The sequence below is a fragment of the Gopherus flavomarginatus genome, chromosome 12 (assembly GCF_025201925.1).
Source record: "Gopherus flavomarginatus isolate rGopFla2 chromosome 12, rGopFla2.mat.asm, whole genome shotgun sequence".
NCBI classification, from domain to species: domain Eukaryota; kingdom Metazoa; phylum Chordata; order Testudines; family Testudinidae; genus Gopherus; species Gopherus flavomarginatus.
Genome location: NC_066628.1, coordinates 39,142,927 through 39,162,898, shown reverse-complemented (window position 1 = coordinate 39,162,898; position 19,972 = coordinate 39,142,927). Strand labels below are relative to the sequence as shown.

The 19,972-nt window shown below is 48.7% G+C and overlaps 1 protein-coding gene across 2 annotated transcripts; it reads right to left on the bottom strand.

Moving 5' to 3' along the window:
* Nucleotides 1-4,382: 4,382 nt before the first annotated feature.
* LOC127032914 (uncharacterized) lies at nt 4,383-17,243 on the bottom strand. 2 transcript variants are annotated; one of them, XM_050920526.1, is made up of 4 exons: nt 15,931-17,243; nt 13,617-13,738; nt 6,653-6,751; nt 4,383-5,015 (listed from the first exon to the last, which is right to left on the bottom strand). In XM_050920526.1, the coding sequence occupies exons 1-4, from the start codon at nt 16,025-16,027 to the stop codon at nt 4,728-4,730; spliced, it is 606 nt and encodes a 201-aa protein (XP_050776483.1). In that variant the 5' UTR covers nt 16,028-17,243; the 3' UTR covers nt 4,383-4,727. The 2 variants fall into 2 exon arrangements, with proteins under 2 accessions (XP_050776483.1, XP_050776484.1); XM_050920527.1 differs by having other exon boundaries at nt 13,617-13,735.
* Between the last annotated feature and the right edge of the window lie 2,729 nt (nt 17,244-19,972).

The following is a 19,972-nucleotide window of genomic DNA, read 5'->3' as shown; positions in this document are numbered from 1 at the left end:
GTCTTTGGTTAAGATAAGGTTACTAGAGTGAAAATAGTGGGGCAGAAATCCCCTCCGGTTTAGTCCACTGTTTCTGGGAGAGAGAGCTGGCTCGTAAATAGATCCTGGTATTCAATCCACCTTCATTCTTGTAGGGGAGTGCGTTGATGGAAATCTCCATTGCTTTGCCTGTGATTTGCACAAGGGGTTCTCAGCTGCGTGTGACTGGATGAAGGCATGACGTTCCATTCTGCCCTGCCAGAAGGGAGAGACAGCACAGGCCCTGCTGTCCTTGCCGCAGAAGGAAGGGGAGGTGTTCCAGGGTTGATTCCCATTCTACACAGCTGTGTTCCTTCGAGTTTGGTAGCTGACAGAGGCCTGGAATGTGTCCAGCAATCTGTGTCCATCTGGTAACTCTGACCCTGCTCCAGTTCCTAGGACAGCTGGAGGATGCCTTAGGGCTTGGTCATAGGGAGGTGGCAGCTATTAGAGAGGAAAGAGGAATCCATTATACTGAGCAGAAATATGGTGGTGAAGATTATCCCATGCTATAGAACAGGTTTACGTGAATCCTTTCACACCATTGCCACAGCTCTAAAATTAAATACTCTGGGCCATCCGTTGAACTCTTCTTAGAACAGCAGCACTTTCCACGTTGCCAACTAGATAAGCGTGCAGGAGGAGATTCTAGGCCAACTGCTGTTTCTAAAGAGTTACGGTGGAAATCCAATGTGGCTATTACAGCCCATCCCACCCACTCCTACGGCCTGTCTCCTCATCCCCAGCTATGGCATTTGCTGGTAAGTTCAGGGATCTGTCAGCGTTTCTATTAAAAGCCTTTTCTCAGGAAATCTTCCCCATGAAACAATTAATTTCCTGTTAAAATAAGATTAGCCATTACATGTTCCCCTCCCCCACCTATAAATCTCCACTTCTGCACAGAAATCAGTCTGAGGTGAGGTGCGTGGTACAGAGCTAGGAGCCAGAACGCCCACACTCTACTGCCATCACCCTCTGAGGCAAGGCCAGGGGCGGCTCTAGGTATTTTGCCGCCCCAAGCATGGCAGGCAGGTTGCCTTCGGCGGCTTGCCTGCGGGAGGTCACTGGTTGCGCGGATTCGGTGGCATGCCTGCAGGAGGTCCGCCAAAGCTGTGGGACCAGCGGACCCTCTGCAGGCATGCTGCCGAAGGCAACCTGCCTGCCGCCCTCACGGTGACCTGCAGAGTGCCCCCCTGCGGCTTGTTGCCTCAGGCACATGCTGGGTGTGCTGGTGCCTGGAGCCACCCCTGGGCAAGGCCCTTTGTCATAAACAGATAGCTAAGGGTTAATGTCTCTTTCACCTATAAAGGGTTAACAAACAGTGACCTGCAAACACCTGACCAGAGGACCAATCAGGAGACAAGATACTTTAAAATCTCGTGGAGGGAAGCCTTTGTGGGTTTTGGGTTTGGCTTTGTTCTCTCTGGGTCCTGGATGGGGCTAGAGGTGCAACCGGGTTTCTGCCAATCTCCCTGCTACAGTCTCTTATCTATTCAGAATTGTAAGTAAAAAAAGGCAGTCATAGCTACTACGAAGGGAAAAAAAGACGGTGGCGTGGAAGAGGTGAACCTCTCAACCACCCTGGAACGTCTGCAGCAGCAACAAATCAAGAAGCTGTGCACTAGCTTCGCTCCATTGTTCTCAGCCACCCCAGGACGGACTGAACGGGCATACCACTCCATTGACACAGGTAATGCTCACCCCATTAGAACCCCACCCTACCGAGTGTCTCCTCATGCCCAAGCTGCTATAGAACGGGAGATCCAAAACATGCTACACATGGGTATAATCCGCTCATCTACCAGTGCATGGGCATCTCCAGTGGTTCTGGTACCCAAACCAGATGGAGAAATATGCTTTTGCGTGGACTACCGTAAGCTAAATGCGGTAACTCGTCCAGACAACTATCCAATGCCACGCACCGATAAGCTATTGAAAAAGTTGGGACGTGCCCAGTTCATATCTACAATAGACTTAACCAAGGGGTACTGGCAAGTACCGCTAAATGAACCTGCCAAGGAAAGGTCAGCATTCATCACCCATGCGGGGATATATGAATTTAATGTACTTCTTTTTGGGCTGCGAAATGCACCCGCCACCTTCCAGAGGCTGGTAAATGGTCTACAGCAGGACTGGGCGAATATGCAGTTGCCTACCTCGATGATGTGGCCATTTTTTCTGACTCCTGGCCCGAACACCTGAAAAAGGTCTTTGAGTGCATCAGGCAAGCTGGACTAACTGTTAAGGCCAAAAAGTGTCAAATAGGCCAAAACAAAGTAACTTACCTGGGACACAAGGTGGGTCCAGGAACCATAAACCCCCTACAGGCCAAGGTGGATGCTATCCAAAAGTGGCCTGTCCCCAAAGTCAAAAAAACAGGTCCAATCCTTCTTAGGCTTGGCCAGGTATTACAGGCGATTTGTACCACACTACAGCCAAATCGCTGCCCCACTGACCGACCTAACCAAAAAGACCCAGCCAAATGCAGTCAAGTGGACTAATGAGTGTCAGAAGGCCTTTACCCAGCTTAAGGCGACGCTCATGTCTGACCCTGTGCTCAGGGCCCCGGACTTTAACAAGCCATTCCTAGTAACCACAGATGCATCTGAGCGTGGTATAGGAGCAGTTCTCATGCAGAAAGGACCGGATCACAACTTCCATCCTGTCGTGTTTCTCAGCAAGAAACTGTCTGAGAGGGAAAGTCACTGGTCAGTCGGTGAAAAGGAATGCTACGCCATTGTGTACGCCCTGGAAAAGCTATGCCCATACGTTTGGGGACGGCGGTTCCAGCTACAAACTGACCATGCTGCGCTAAAGTGGCTTCATACTGCCAAAGGAAACAACAACAAACTGCTTCGATGGAGTTTAGCTCTCCAAGATTTTAATTTTAAAATTCAACACATTTCAGGAGCTTCTAACAAAGTAGCTGATGCACTCTCTCGTGAAAGTTTCCCAAAATCCACTGGTTAAAATTTGTCCTTAAAATGTAAAAAGTCTTGTAGTTTACATACTTAGTAGTATATGTAAAGGTACATGTGTTGTATTAACCTGTTTATTCTAAAGTTATAGGAAGAAATCACCGCCAGTGAGGTTCCCCACTGTCTGTGATTTGGGGGGTGTGTCATAAACAGATAGCTAAGGGTTAATGTCTCTTTCACCTATAAAGGGTTAACAAACAGTGACCTGCAAACACCTGACCAGAGGACCAATCAGGAGACAAGATACTTTAAAATCTCGTGGAGGGAAGCCTTTGTTTGTGGGTTTTGGGTTTGGCTTTGTTCTCTCTGGGTCCTGGATGGGGCTAGAGGTGCAACCAGGTTTTTGCCAATCTCCCTGCTACAGTCTCTTATCTATTCAGAATTGTAAGTAAAAAAGGCGGTCATAGTCTTTTTAATTTGTTTTTTTTCCCATTTGCATATGTGTACTTGCTAAAAGTAACTTAAATTGTGTTTCTGCTGAAAAAAGTTTCTTTCTATTGTTTATAAGCTAAAAAACCCTGTAACTGTTTACCATCTAAATTGCAAAGATAAACCTTTTACTTTTTTTCTTTCTTTTTATTAAAAGTTTTGCTTGTAAGACCTGTTAATTTTTTTCTCCTAGTTAAGGTTCAAGGGAATTGGTGGGAAGAAGGGAAGGATAAATTTTCTCTTTGTGTTAGATTCATGCAGCTTGAATCTGTAGTAACTCTACTTTCGGTGTGGTGATTCAAGAAGTTGAATCAGGCAATCTCCTAGTGTTCCCAGGGCAGGAAGGAGCTGGAAGGAAGAAGGGAGGGGGAAGGGAATGGTTTATTCCCCTTGGTTGTGAGACTCAGGGAATCTGGGTCTTGGGGTCCCCAGGGAAGGTACTGGGGGAGACCAGAGTCTATCAGGCGCTCTACTCTAAGTCCTGATTGGTGGCAGCCTATCAGATCTAAGCTGGTAATTAAGCTTAGAGGAATTCATGCTAGTACCCATATTTTGGACGCTAAGGTCCAGATTTGGGAATTACACTATGACACCCTTACCTTCTCGTGCCTCAGGTGCTCTGCCTCACAAGATGCTAGAGGTTTAATAAGTGCATGTAACGCACTCTGCGCATGCAAACTGCCCTTGGAAGGCAGGACTAAGTGTTGTTACAGTGTCAACTGCACAGACTTTTTTGGAGACAGGCTTAATGGCTCAACCTTTAAAGAAAGAATGTCAGTAGAGGAATCCCACTGTACTGAAAGAGTCACAGGTTTCCATTCTGCTCCAATCAACCCTGGGTGTGGCAAGACCAAGAGGATGCCATTTGGTACAGCAGACTTATCCCGCCTGGGGGGCTGCTCCAGGACTGACCTCACCTGGATGTGGACACTTCAGACAGAACACTGCTTTTCACTAGTCTACTGAGCGGGAGGCTTACGGGTTCGAAGGTGAGCACCAGGCAAAGCCTCACAATCCAGTAACTTCTCAACAAGCCCAAGCAGGGGAAAAAGACATTCAACGGGAGCAGCAGCAGCGAGGAGGACTGCCAGCATAAGAAGTGGGGGGAAAGGACGACTTTGGAATCCTGTTAGATCCCAAAGTCACATTCCAGTCTTCAAACAGATGGTTCAGCCCGGCAGCCCTGTCCCGTCTCCTAGCGCTCTGCAGATGCAATGGGGAGGGATCAATCATTAACCTGCAGAAATGTAACCAGAGGGAATTTCCTGGAACCCGGGAGTGCTTTCCCAGAGAGACATGCTATCAGAGAAAGGCAACTGCAGAGACAGAACAGAGTCCTCTGCTAGTGCACTGCAGAGTGCTGTGGGATGGCCTACAGGCAAACAGGATAGGACCATTGCTGTGCTTCTGCAGCTTTCCACTCACCTCCTGGGAGGGGTCTACCCACAGTCCAAACCTCTCGGCTATCAGCTGATGGATCTCCCGCTGCCGATCCTTCTTCCGCACGCTCTCGTAGCTTGGCAAGCGGAGCTGCTCCCAGGGAGGGAGCTGATAGCTGCTGGGGGGTCCAACGCAGAATAGTTCATCTCCCTAGAAATATCCAAGCCGCCCAGCATGGAAAAACATTGTATGATCGTCTGAGGCAGTCAGCGCACCTAGTCTGCTGGGAACCCCATGGCCCAACACTCCTCAGCCCAGGAATTCTGTTCAGGATGCCAATGCTCAGCGTACCCCCCCAGAGACAGGTGTCTGTGGAACCCTGTGTCTAACGCACCTCCACCAGCACCCCATGATGGTGGTGTCCTAGAGTTCTCACTGCAACCCTGGGCCTGCAGCACCCACACCAAGGAGATTCTGGCCAGAGCTCCATGCCCAAATCAGTTCTGCAATAGGACCATTCTCTCTGGCATCCTGCACCCAAGTCTAAAGGGATTTTATCCACTACACCTAGGAATGGTCCCACACCCAAATACCCTCCCCTGCATCCCAGGATTCCCCTGGCCTCCATACCCAAAGCATCTTCCACTACATGACACAATCTCTTTGCAGCCCTGTTGTAATAACTGGGCCTATGAATTTACATTAATTGTAAATTCAAGTGTAAAAAGTTAGTAAAGTGCATAAAATGCCACAATAACCCGTAAGAGTTGCTGGGAAAAGATGCAAAATGGAAACAGGCTGAATTAGTACAAACAAAAAGGCCTCCAAGGACTGTGTTACGATCACATCTGGCCCATGCTGGGGGAAGGGATAGCTCAGTGGTTTGAGCATTGGCTGGCTAAACCCAGGGTTGTAAGTTCAGTCCTTGAGGGGGCCACTTAAGGATCTGGGGCAAAAATCAGTACTTGGCCCTGCTAGTGAAGGCAGGGGGCAGGATTCAATGACCTTTCAAGGTCCCTTCCAGCTCCATGAGAGAGGTATATCTCCATATATTATTATACACACAGAGTGTGGGACTGGAAATCAATGAGCCAAAATTGGTGTGTTGGAAATTAGGCCTAATTGCTGAACCAAATAATGAGAAGCTGGACTATTCTACCCATCACTCCCTTTTGGGGTCCTTAAAAAGACAAAAACTTTGGGAGGGAAATCAGAAGCCGTTGGCTGGAAGATGGGTGGACAGGAAGTGAGCTTTACCATCGTGCTGCAACCTCCACCTTCTCCTGGGACCGCTGGGCCTGCCTTGTCCTGACCCTGAGAATCATCCTGACGTGAGAGGGACCCAGATGACTGCCTTTTCTAGCTCTGTTGGGTTTTTCCTCCTCTCTCTGGTGTGTGTGTATCTTGTTTTGTCTTTCAAGAAAATGGTCACACTTTAACCGCTCCAGTTACGATCATCTTTCATACCACCTCAAAGGCTGTCATAAATAGGAGGGGGTCCTTCCAAAATCTGTCTGTGGCTAACGGGAAAGGGAAAAACGGATGGTGTAAAAATGGAAGCCTCACTTAGTTCTTTACATTGCAAATACTGTCACTGTCTTTCCTTTTCTGTATTTCACTAAAGGGTTAAAAAGCTTTGTAATGGTGTGTTTGCCGTGGTACTAAGCAGATGGAGGTCTCTGTATACCAAACCCTGAACGCTGTTTAAAATGTTAATGTCGGGCAGCGACAGGGTCACGTTAAGACCCTGGACTCTCTGGGCCCATTTATGCCATCAAAATTAATACATCAGCCCTCTCCCCAAAGCACTCTTACGCACCCCATCAGGGAAGACGCTGTACCCTCACCTGCGCCCCAGGATTCTCGGCAGGGCTCTCCAATTGCTGTGCTCCTGATTGGGGTCCCACCAGCCTCTGGTTACTGCTGAAGTATGGAGGAGGACAATCCTATATGGCATGAGGGGAAGGGAAAGGAAGAGAAATGAATACAAGGTGAGAGCCCATCTCTGGCATTTGGGGTGCGTGCTGGGGGTTAGTCAGGCGTGCGGTGTGCTGAACGTAGTCAGCAGATTGCTGCCAATGGGCAATAACATGTCCCTCTCTACTATAGTACCGAGAGACCTTATGGCGTGAGGCTTAGGAGAGTGTTGAAGTTGCCATCAATAGCAGTTGGAAACAGCCCTGCTTGGTTGCATTCCACGCTCCCAGCAAGAAATAATGCAGCTTTGTAAACAGTCCTGAGCTCTCCTCTCTAGGTCTTCCATTCTGTTTGGCTTTCCTGCCCAGTTACCCTCCACCTCACCCCTAGCTCAGTATATGCTGTTGTTCCCTGTGTCCACCGTTCACAAGTGTGTTCCCTTTGGCAGCATTCACACATCTGGTCAGGCCAGCAGAATTAGGGCTGGCAACAGGCTTGTCGTTTCTTGTAGGAAACTAGATGCCTATTTCTTTTAAGCCTGATGTCTACACCATTAAGCCATCGTCTCCTGGGTGGAAATATCTGGCCTCCCTGGAACCTCTGGTTCACACCTCAGCAAGGCGGACTCAACGTATTTGTCCTTACAAGGGAGAGAGGTTGAGTTCCCTGTGTGGGCCTTTCAGAGATGACTTTGAAAGCCTGGAGTCTGTTCTCTATCAATGTTAGAGACCTTAAGGCACTTAACAAAAAATAGCAGTTTTCCCTAGAACCCTTGGCCAAAATTTCTCTGCCGTTCACGCCTGCACAATGTAATGGGCGTTGCTACCCTAGGCTATAACATAATCTACTAAAATGAAGTGAAATGTGTTAATATGTGGTCTTGTCTACATGGGGGAGAAGGAGGAGATGGGAGGGGAAATGAAAAGCTTTTTGCAGTGTGTCTGATAAAGTGCTGCACGCAAGCTGCGCCAATAATGTGCACATGAAACGCCTGTTGGGTTTTTCAGTTTGCATCACATGGACCCACAGCAGCAGCTTGCTGTGAACTGAGGGTGTTGCATTCAAGAATCCATGGGCTTAAATTGCAGCAAGGAAGGTTTAGGTTGGACATTAGGAAAAGCTTCCTAAACCATCAGGGTAGTTCAGCACCAGAACAAATTGCCTAGGGAGGTTGTTGGATCTCCGTCATTGGAGGATTTTAAGAACACCTGCCAGGAATGGTCTACTTATTACTCAGTCCTGCCTCGAGTGCAGGGGACTAGATTAGATGACCTCTCAAGGTCCCTTCCAGTCTAACACTTTTATGATTCTTGAAGGGTATCCTGTGGTCTTCCGCTTCACTGCCCAGCAATGTGCATCCTGGGATTGTTTTCGCAGTGAATTGTGGGAAGCCAGGTGGCTTCAAACTTTTGAAAACTCCCATGTTTTCACCCCGTTTTCTTTGTGGTTGGGCTAGCACCATGTTCAGATCCCTGTTGGCCAGCATGGACCCAGCAATGCTCCACTCGCTGTGGTGACAGCCCCGAGTACACAGAGGCTGCTTGGGCTGTATTTCAGAACTCAAAGCCGGACAGATTTCGCTCACTGCTGAGTGTATGATGTGGCAGCAGCAGCAGCTCCTCCAGCAGCAGCAGGAGATTCGGTGGCAGCGGCGTAAGTTGGTCAAAGGTGAGGAAGAAGAGGAGGAAACTGAGCAATTGGTACTAGAGGAGCAGTTCCTGGATCAGCCACACACTGGCCAAGGCCGTTTCTGGTCTTGGATCAGAGGAAGAGGGGCACTCTGCAGACCTGGGATGACCAGCAAGAGAATTTCAGGAGGGGAGGGGGTCCTCTTTTTGAGATATGTGCAGAAATACATGGAGCTACAGCGTACCAACATGCAGGGCCCCATACCTTGGGTTTTCATTATTTGACTCTGCTGTGGGCAGGGGTGGTGTAGAGGTTATGGCTGAGCAATGCTGCCAGCCACCATTTTGAGATGAGGAACAGGTGGTCTGAGGGGAGCGGGGCAGGAATTTCTCAGGCCGGACAGTGGAGGGAAGGGGAAAGGAAAACAGGCAGATGGATATGTGCCCTCCACAGCACGGACCTGCGAATGGCAGATAGTCAGGGCTTTAGCATGGAACAGAGGCCAAGGGCTTGCATGGAGCAGTTGTCATCTTGGGAATCTAGAGGGGGGCTGGGGCAGGGGGAGCGGAGAACAGGAGCAGAAAGGAGAAGGGGGGCAGGGGCTGGAGACTTGGAATGGTTCCTAGCTCACATCCATGTAACATGACTGCAGCCATGGGGCCCCTGGAACAGACGCTAACTCAGTTAACACAGTACCACCACCACGTTGGACAGGCAGATACTTACACCCCAAAGTTCCCTCCACTCCAGAGGCTCTTCCCGCTTTGGTCCTGGCCTGAGTTGCTGGCTGGGACTCAGCTGAAGTCCTGCCCTGCAGCAATGCGGCCTGGTTTTCAGTCACAGTCCTGAGTCCCAACCAGATCCTGGCTCTCAGGTGTCATCCGTTTCGTTCTCCAATGAGCCCGGCTGTTTGGCCTTGGGGCAGGGGGTGAGAGAGCTGCAAGCAGGAGCCACAGACTGTCTGGGTTGGGGGTTGTATAAAACTGGGTAAAATCCTGTCCAGCTCTTCACAAAATTGGCAGATCACAAGGCCCCTGCCCAATGTTTTCCTTGCATCCCTTGTTTTAATGTAGACCCTTCTGAGCTGTTTGCTCTTTCCCCAGGAATGGAAGGCATCTTGGTCATGACCCCTCATGGACATCTGCTTGGCAACCTCCACAAACAGCTTTTCATGGTGGTGACCGGCCCCATTTGCTTCCTGCACTGAGGCGTCTCCCCAGGTGGTGATGAGATCCATGGTCTCAGGCCTCCAAGCAGCAACATGGGCATGTGGTGGGTTTGTGGAGTAGAATCGCTGTAGTCACAAGAACGCTGATGCACTCCAATCCAGGAACAAATGGGCAAAATCTAGCCCTGCGCCAACTTTTAAACAAGGGAGGGGTCATCCTGGGAACTTGACACCAGGGCAGGGGAGGGCACACAGGTAAACAGACAGGTCAGTAATGGTTGATGGCAAAGCAGTACAGGATAGCTTGAAGAACGCCAACAGCGATGCACAGCTGTTGTGTGCACATGACTCATAGACCGAACTAATTCAATTTGCATCAAACTTCGTCCATTTGCAAGGGGACTCCAGAGTTTGTGGTAAGTGTGGAGATAATGCGCTGTGGTGCATTGCAGTGTGCGTATGCTAGTGTTTTAGAAGCAGATTAACTCAACTTGAATCGGCACAAGCCCTGTGTCTAGTACGTTAGCATGAAATGGAGTTTTCAAATGGAGTTTTCAATCAAGTTAAGCTAGTTTGACTGAGCTACCCGGGGTGGGGAGAGAAGGGGAAGCACCTTTCTCCTAGCATAGATAAAACCAGTATGAGAGATAAGTCATTTGCTTGTTCACACAGGAAAAGTTATTTCAAAATAAGATACAGTGTGAATTTAAAGTGCAATTGTTACTCTGGAATAGTTCCAGGTGTAGACACACTTACTCCAGAACAAGAGTTCCTTTTCCTTAATCCACTTTGGAAATGGATTAAACAAAACATGAATGAGGCACTCTTATTCTGGAATAAGTGTCCACACATGTAGTGCTATTCCATAATAGCAACTGCATTTTAAATTCACACCCTCCCTTACTGTGACATAACTTTCAAGTGTAGCCAAACCCTTACTCTGGACTAAGAACATTGGCATGGGAAGCCATTCTGCAATAGCTATTCTGGTCAATTTCCCCAACAAGATGTTGGTGGCAGGGCCAGAATTAGAGCTCTGAGCAGTTTACTGTTCCCAGATATGTGCTCCAACTATTATACCCATCTCTTCCAGCAAATAACTCCTCCACACAATCTCCAGGTGAAGTGAGGAGGCAGATTGTAATTGCCCTCACTGGAATTTGGCCAAGGCCAATCACTCACACTCGTGTGAAAAGTGTCATGTGATCTTTACCCATTACAAGTGTTTTATGTTTCATCCACTCTTTGTTTCTCTTCCTGTTGGAATCAGCGTATTTATGGCTCTCTCTCCAACGTAAGCCTCTGCAGCAACGGCATTGTGGGAATCCCATTGTCTCTTAATGACTTCGGAGAAAATCTGATCCTTTACTAGTCAACATGGTTTTTTCTCCTAATTGCCTTGCCTGCAAGATCAGCCCTGGAGCTGTGAAGGTGAACTGCAAAGCAAACCAAAGATTTACTTTTGCTCTCTACTGCTTATAAAGACTATCTCACCTGGTCTATGCATACTTTTTGTCCACTTTAACTATGTTGGTACAGGATACAATTGTTTAAAAACTGAAATAGTTAAACTGGTTCAACCCCTAGTTGGTTGCACTTGTAAAGGTGCATTACACCCATACAGATTATTCCCCTTTCCCATATGACAATAAGCTATACTGATATGAAAGTACCTTTCTACCAATGTAACTGTGTCTACACTAGGAGAAGGGGGATGGATGGTATTGCTTTAACCGGAGTGGTAGAGTTAAAGTGGTACCACTTGTGTGTGTGGACAAGACCCCAGACATTCCCCTGCTCGTTTGTTTACATGCAAATATCAGCTCCTCACTTCTGCTGTCTCTGCAGGAGGACCCTGACAAAATGCATGGAGAGCTGAAGAGATACAAGCCTTGTCTTCACTACAAAAAAAGAGTATGTGTGTGTGGGGTGTCATTAACCGGATGTAGAATCCTAGTGCATAGAAGGCAGCCTGCAGTTTTCACATGAGTTAGGAGATCAAGATAAACCTTAGTCACCAACTTGACCTGGTAACTGAAGTGCAGCCTTGTCTTCACTAGGCTTTTACCCGGAGATAAGGACACACCTTTCCTATAGTGAAGACAGGGCCATATACAGACTAAAGGAATCCACATCCCCTTTTAGTAGATGAGTAAGGAGAGGTGCAGCCTCATATTTGGGGGTCCTCCAAAGATCCTCTAAGGTTCTTTTGCAAAAGATGTGACATTTCAAATGTAAACCACAAACAGCCCCACCCTTTTGTCCTTAACTATCACAAAGGAGCAGCAAAGGAGCCAGACACAGGAGGGCCTTTTGCCTTTGTGGTTCACATCCGCTCTATCTCGTTTGCATATCACCACTCTGCAGTGACAACAGAAGAAGGAAATAGAATTTAGTTCTCTAGATTATGCACAAGCCAGAATAGTATCCTGCTCACTCTCCCAAAGCCAAACTAACAGGTCACCTGATCCCTGTCCCCGCAAACACAGGGCTGTTCCTGCAATACACTGGTTTTACAATTCCCAAAGAGAGGGTTTCTCACCACTTCCTTTGGGAAACTATGACCCAGCCTAATCCATCTCAGTGGTCAGAAACCCTGGCAGCCAGGGTTCTGAATCGCCAGAAAGAGCAGATCTGTGGCGTAAGATGGTGCCATGGTCACTTTTCTCACCACAACTGCACTGGCATCTGCTTGACGTGCATAAGGGCAGCTGCTCACTACCTGTGGGGAGGAACCCATTCTCCTGGGGACTCTCCCCTGCAGGGGAATGTGGAGACTCCACAAAGAACAGGTGTGACAGGTGAGTGTGCTGAAGCCTGCTGCATACGCACATCTCACTGACAACAGGAGGCCAAACTCCATGAGCAGGAGTAAAGACGTTTGCTGGGAGCTTCTGGCTGTTCCCCTAAATATGTGACCGTGGCGCGCACCTCCTCGGAACAATAGAGAGGAAAGGGGTGAAGTGATCCAGCTGGGGTCTCCTGGCCCCCTCTGTGCCGGGAAAGTCGGCAAAGCAGCCCTTGTTTCCAGTATGATCCGCTAGCGGGAGTTCAGCCCGTGAGGGCACTTACTTCAGTCAGATTCTGACATCTGCGCCTTTCATTGTCTGAAGAAGTTTCTCTCTCTCAGTCTAGTGCCTCCTCCCCCCGAGCTAATATTCCTTTGGAGCTAGGACAGGAGAAAATTCCACTTACTGCTTGGCACATGGTCCCCAGATGCGTATCTGTATCCTCCCCTGTATGTATAGGCCTCGTACCCTTCCAAACTGCCCCTCCTCTGGAGTCCCAAGCCCTGCCAAGTCCTTCACAGGCAGGAATCAATCCCGCAGAGGCAGGGAGATGGGTTGGATGATCTAACTGGCCTTTTCTACTACCAACTTCCACGACCTAAAGCCGTCCCCTGAAGCCAGGACACGGTAGACTTGAGCAACGGGTTTCCAGCTCCGGCTGGCTCCCTCAGCACAAGCTGTGGAGCGCATAGAGGAAGTTGCTGACATGCCAGTGGCAGAGAGTGGCCCTGTCTTCTAGTTCCACTGTGCTTCACAGTAGCGTGTCCTGTGGTGGCCCTTTCCCTGTGAAGAGGAAGAGTGCAGCAAAGCCTGGCTCTGAGCACGAATGCATGAAAGACAGAGGGGAGGAAACTCTCTGTTACTCTGTGAAATTCAACTACTGCAGCTGTCGATCACTCAGAGCGTTCTCTGATACTCATCTCCTACCTCCATGATGTGCCCCAGATTGGCTGCATTTGATTAATAACTGTACAGTCAGGCAGGTTTGGGTGCAAAGGCCTCTAGTTTGGAGAGAGAATGAATGATCAGCAGAGGCTGGGAGTCCTACACTATCATTCAGCAAGACAGGACTATGAACTGGGCCAAGCCACCGTCCGGCATCACACTGCGAAAAACAAGGCCATTCCACAGTGGCTGGAAGACTCAGTCACACCAGGGTACTCTAACCAGGCTACTGCGTGGTTTCCAAATTGCAGCTCAACACCAGCCCAGCCAATCATGGAGATTAAAGCGATTTGCCCATATTCAAGTGAGGATTAGGGCACAGAGTATTAGATGGACAGCCAGACAGGTGGGCAGGATACTTACATATTGGCTGGGTCTCTGAAAGAAACGGCAGGAGCAGAGGAACTGGCAGCACAGAGGGTCCCGGTGGTATAAGAGCAGTAGCAGCACCAATATCGCCACTACAAATACAGATGAAGCAACTGCTGCCAAGATAAAAGAGAACAAGCAAGTTCACCACCCAGCCTGGAACGCCCAGCAGGTCACAACTTACCTGGATGCTCCTTAAACCTGCCCCTCTTTCACTGTCTGGCACTCCAGGAAGGGAACCAGGTGGCTGACATGTAACCATCTGCCAGCCAGTTTCCCAAGAGCAGCCTCACTCTTTTCCAAGGACATTTAAAACCCCACTGGGCAGTGGTATCTCTGTCTGCAAATATCCCTTCTGTGCAGCTGGGGCGTACAGCAGCTGTTCTGTACTGAAACGAACTCCGTGCCCACTTACCCTTCATTTGGGCAGAACGGAACCAGCCCTCATATGGATCAGAACAAGCCAATAAACCATTGCCTTTCAGCTGAGGATCTCACACCGCTTCAGCTACTGATGAAAAGCATGGTATAAGAGCTAGGTATTATTATTAATTACTATTATTAACTCTCATTCATTCCCCCAGCTCTTGAGAGGTGGGTCTTATGTATAGTCTGTGGGCATACAAGGAAACGAGATGAGCAAGTTACTCAAAGTCAAGAAGTGCATCAGCAGAAGAGAGCCAAGAGTAGAAGCACGGGGCGTGGACCCACAGTCCCCTGCTCTATCAGACCACATTCCTGCTCTACCTTTCCCACAAGGGCTCTCTCGCTCTCCCCTACTTCCATGCCTGCAACCTGGAGAGGGCTGGAAGGTGAAATCTCGTGTTAATTACACAGGGGCAAAGGGGTTGATGTCACAAGACAGGCTGACTAGCACAGTACATTAGTAGAGAACTGACACACTGGCCAGGATCAGAGCTCAGGGTTCTGTGTCTCCCTGGCTAGATCACTTGACACACAAAGCGCAGCGCAAGAAGGGGCATTTCCTACAGTCCTCCAGAGAGGTAAACAGCTAGAGCAGGACTCCTGGAGTTCTAGTCCCAGCTCTGACACTGACAGGCTGCGTGGCCTCAAGTGAGTCACTTAGTCCCCTCCCCCATCCCAGCCTCACATTTCTCTTCTGTGGCTGCAGAGGGTAATATTTCCCTACCCGGGAAGGGGGCTGTGAAATTTACCCTAATGCAGTTGTGTTTGTATAGCTCTTGTGAGATCATCTGGTGAAGGGTGCCCTACAAGGGCTTAGTATTGCTATTAAGCAGCTTTAGGTGTTTGCCAATGTAGTAGCAAAAACATGGGATTCAGGATTCGGGTCTTGGCGGTACGTTAAAGAGGGATTTATTTCCACATACAAGTTTTAGAAAGTGTAGCATTGCATCCAGTCTATCTATGGGATCTGCAACTGATTTCATTTGTGAAACATTTCAGGTGAGACCCCCCTGACTCAGAGATCACATTCCCACGTGGACAAAAGGATCCGATCTTCCTCCCTGATGGGGTCTTTATGAAACATGCCAGCTGGCCCGAGGGAATTATTTCCCGCTCCACATTTGGAGTCAATACAGGCTGACAGATCGGGCTGCCTGCCTTTTCTTTATGGGCTGGAATAGTGTGTCTCCATTTAATGGGTCACCTGGAAACCAGGCACTTCAATGCTAGTTGTTCTGAACAGTATGTGATGGACACATGATAAAACCCAGGTAAGCAGATGGTCATTTCAAGGCAGACCAATTAATGCAAGCTCATTTGCCACAAGCTGGTATAGGGAAAGGCAAGTTCTCCCCCTCAACCGGGGCCTCTCAAAAAGTCTATCAGGGAAAGGGGAAAAAAACCTGAATGTTCCCAATAGAAAAGCACCTGGTGGAGCTCGCCCCTCACACACACGCTCCATGCACATCACTAGATTTTCAGAGTTGCTGTGCACTTGTAGTTCTGATGAAGTCAATGGGAGTGAGGGGTGCTGGTCCCTCTGAAAATCCGGCTTTGTATGGGGTGGGTGCTCTCCCTCTCTCCCCCCCAAGTACCTTTCACAGCAACTCAAGAAAGTAGCATTCCTGACCCTCATTGCACAGACATGGCACAATAAGGTAAATGCAGCACTTGGGGAGAAATGAGTCCCCCCCTCCCCAGTGCTGAAGAGATGACAATGGAGCCTGGAGAGCCCAGGAAGAGGGGAACAAAAGGGAGTTTTACTCAGGGGAAGGGGGCAGGTTTGAGAGTTTTGCTGTCCTCCGCAAGGGCGTGCAGTAAGAACAGCTCCTCACTTCCCACCCCAGTGAAGGGAACACAAAGAGACAGGCCGGGTACTCACTTGCAGCTATGATGATGGCCACTACATTGCCATCCATGGAAGCGCTGGCAGTGGGAGGAGGTGTTAGCACATCGCTGGGCTGGGTCATCTCTGGCATTGCCTGGTTTTGTTCTCTCTCCTTCCGTCTCCTGGCTCCTCACACAAACCAGACGTGGTTACATGTAGAAACCCCAACCAGGCTTTGGAACAAACCCCTCTAGCCTTGGCTCAGCCACCTCCTAATTAGCCTCACTCACTTGGCTGAATCCAGTCCCTCAAAGCAAGTTGATCTGGCCTTGTTTTCTCCACAACAATCAACTCTGTCAACTGTTCCTGTCTTCCGCCATTCAATCCATTCTGTTCTCATCTGTCCTCTTGAGTCCTGCTTTTCCCTTCCTCTGATAAGCAGACCTGGGTCTGTGGTGGGCCCTAATTACACGTCTCCTTGATACGGGTGGCTGGGTTCTACTCTCTCCTTTCCTTGACCCCCGAACGTGGTTCGGCTGAGTTCTGGTGCCTTCTTCCTTTGGTAGCTTGACCCGTTTCTGGTGGATTCCAGCTGCTTTTCCCTTTCTGTATTTTGACCTGTTTCTAACGGCTTCTGGAGTCTCCTCCTCTTGGTGCGCTGCCTCTGATCTCTCCTTCCCCTGGGTCTGCTGCGTTCTGGATTCCCCTTTCCCTTCAGAAAGTTATTTGTTGTCAGCAGTGTTTGAAGTGGGCCTCATCTCCTTTCTCCAAAGAATGTTATACGGCCCGGTTCGGCTCGGAACCGGGAGTCCGTCCTTGGGGCAGCCCTTCAATAACTTCTGGGCCGGGCCGATTTGTTCCGGCACCTCAGCTTGGAGCGGGCAGCGCATCTCTCTCCCACATGACCGAACTTCAGGCGTTGGATCAGTCTCGGGATAGTCAGACTCACCGGCAGCTGACACCTCACGGCCTGAACCAGCCTCCTGGGCTCCGAGTCAGGCTCGACCAGGTACCGCCAGGCTCACGCGTAGATCTTTGCACCTTCCACCGCCTGCCCCCCCATCTCTCTTCTCATTGGCTGCTGAATCATCCCTCTGGGCTTTCATTGGTTCAAAGTGAAAATTGCTACATTCTCCCAATGGAACATTGTGTCGGCGGTTGCCGTGGAGACGCAGCACGTGGGGAAGAGAGAAGCTGTTCCACGCCTCCAGCTCCCTATTATCAATGGATTTTATTGCGCATCTTGGTGCAGCGACCAGCCTGTAGGTTAGAGCTGCACTGCTCTCCCCTTAGGTGTAATGTAGGCTCAGCTAGTAGCACCTCTTCAGCCCATGCAGGGCTTCTAGAGGAAGAGTCTGCTGCAGCTATTTTGGAAACATCTAAATATATTATCCTCCTTGCCTCATACACTTTGGCTCCCCTTTCTATAATGGCCTTCCCCAGTGCAAGCTCTGTTTAAATAACGGAGGGAAAAATACAACAAACACATGACACTAAATGTCTCACTGAAACCCACGACAAAATCTTCCTACATCGAGAGATGCTTTAAAATACCCCTCTCTCTCCAGCTGAATGAGACCCGTCAGAGGAGCCCTTAACTTATACCCGTATTGGAAAGGAAATGAGGAAGTCTCCCCAGGACTCTTAAGAGCTGCTTTTCGATGTTAATCCATCCCCCACACACCAGAAATCCTCAATGCCCTTGGATCTGAGGCTGCGCCTTTAAAGTGATTTTAGGGTTTGCAATGATGCAAGGGGCTCCCTCTGCTGGAGCTACGCCGTATGGGTTTGAGAACAGACACAAATGGTCACTGGTTAATGTTAGAACACAAGTGCTGCACAAACATTAAGTAACACGATCAGATCAGGTGTACAGGTCACTGTTTCTGCAAATGGCCTTATATGCCGAATAAGGCTGCCTACTATGTATATTATCAACCTCAAGCATTTAAAAATTGTGAGTCAAGCCCCACAAATCATGAGGGTTGTTTCTTTGAGTTTGTTTTTATAAATAGTGTGGCTTCTCCTCCAGGATTCATGTTCTCCAGCTTTTCTCCACAAACCCAAGGGCTAGAAAACTTAGCTCTCTTTTTCAAAAAAGTGAGAGGTTCACGAAATTGCATGATTAAAAAAAACAAACAAAAAACAAACCAAAAAAACCAAACAAAAAAAGAGCCATCAGCTGCTACAAGTTGCCACCACTGTAAACTCAGCCCATTCGTTGCACATAGAACAAGATTCTTTCCAAATGTCTGCAACAGATTTTGAGTTTCCCTCTTGCCCCTAGAAAGGAGTCCCTCTCAATTAGGTGGTGATGCTGGGGAAATGTCTTAAGGATGGTGCCCGAGTTGTATCTAGTCTATACCAGCATGTTTCACAAAAACTAAATACCCTAATTATTTTCCTTGAGCTCACAGCAGTATCTTGATGTTTGTAAGATGCTCCTGAGGAAGAGGAAAGAAAGGGAAGTAACAATGTCCTATTCCACATTCTCAGTATTATTTCATATTTCTATTGCAGTAGCACATAACGATCCCAGCATGGAAAAAAGCTCCATTGTACTAGGTCCTTTACAAATGCGTACAAAATCCAGATCCCCACACTGAAGCTCTTCCAGCTTAAAGCCAGCAAGCAAAACACAAAAAGAGTGGGAGAAAGGAAGATACAATCAAAGAGATGCATTTGCAGTACAAAATTAAATTAAGTGCCAATGTCCCCATCTACCCCTATCACTAGCTGGCTGGTTTCTTAGAGGTGTCACAACAGCGCTGAGTGTGGAGCGCTTTAGAGAGGTAGGACCTGACAGATCAGTTCAGGAAGAGCCTTCCACACAAGTGCCAGCATGGAAGAAGTCTTCGAGTCCAGCACACAGGGAACAGGAGTAGACCTCAGGAGACCTAGTGTCCATTCCTGGCTTGCCACAGATCTGCTGTGTGACCTTGGGCAAGTCACTTCACCTCCCTGTGCTTCTGCTTCACCTCCCACCCTGTGTCTGCCTAGTTAGACTGTAAGATCTTCAGGGCAGCGTCTGCTTGTACAAACCCACACTAAAGCACTTGGTACACTGGGGGTCAGATCTCAGTTAAAGCCACTTGGTGCTGCTGTAACACAAATAATAAAAATGAAGTCACAGCACTGGCAGAGAAAATTCACACCAGACAGCTTTTAAATCCACCCAAGAAACTTCCTCTACATCTTAGCCAGAGTGAACGTGGGCAGCATGTTTAAAGGACCAACTCTTGAACTAGTTCCCATTCAAAACCAGGAAGGAATACAAGGATACGCTGGGGCAGAGTAGGCTCGGCTGTAGCTAAGCACCGAAGATCAAGCAAATACGTGGGAAAAACACAGAAGCAGCTTTTGTTTAATGCATCTGGTGTTATTTACCCATTCAATGGGAATGGTCTCTGTGGTGCTGTTACACAGTCTGGTTCCTGAATGCTTTGAAACCATAGAGTATTTCCTCTATCAGCTCTCCTCAGACTTATTAAGATACGGTTCTGCAACAGTTCAGGCAGGCAGCCAGCTCTATGCACCCTTGGGTGTAGCAACATACAGGGTGGCTAAGAAAGGGGACATGAATGTATTACTAGGAGCCAGCACTTCCCTTGGACAAGTTCCACCTGCTGATAAACATTCAGGAATCAAGCCTCACTCCACACTTGCAAGTGAAATAGTCAGGAGCATTATTGCCAGTCTACGCTCAGGAAAACCAAGTCACTAATGTGTGAAATGACCTGTACAAGGTCCCAAGGAGTCTGTGTATGGCGCAGAATAGAACCCAACGCTACCAAGGTCCTGCCAATGATCCTCAACTCTAGGAACATAGGTTTTTATGTGGCCCTTGTCCCCACTGAATATTATTAGGGAACAAATGGTGGTAGGGAAACACTGCATAGCGTAAAATCTCCACCTCTTCCCCCAGAGGCACTCTGGGCCAGCAATTCTCATCCCACCACTTCCAAAGTGCCCAACCCCACATGCAGCTAGCCTCTTGGGATCAAGTCAGGCCTCAAGCAACGGCCAGACGCAGAAGCAGCAGGTGCCCAGGGAACAAAACTGTAATGAAAAAAAAAATCGGAGAGGCAAACAGCAC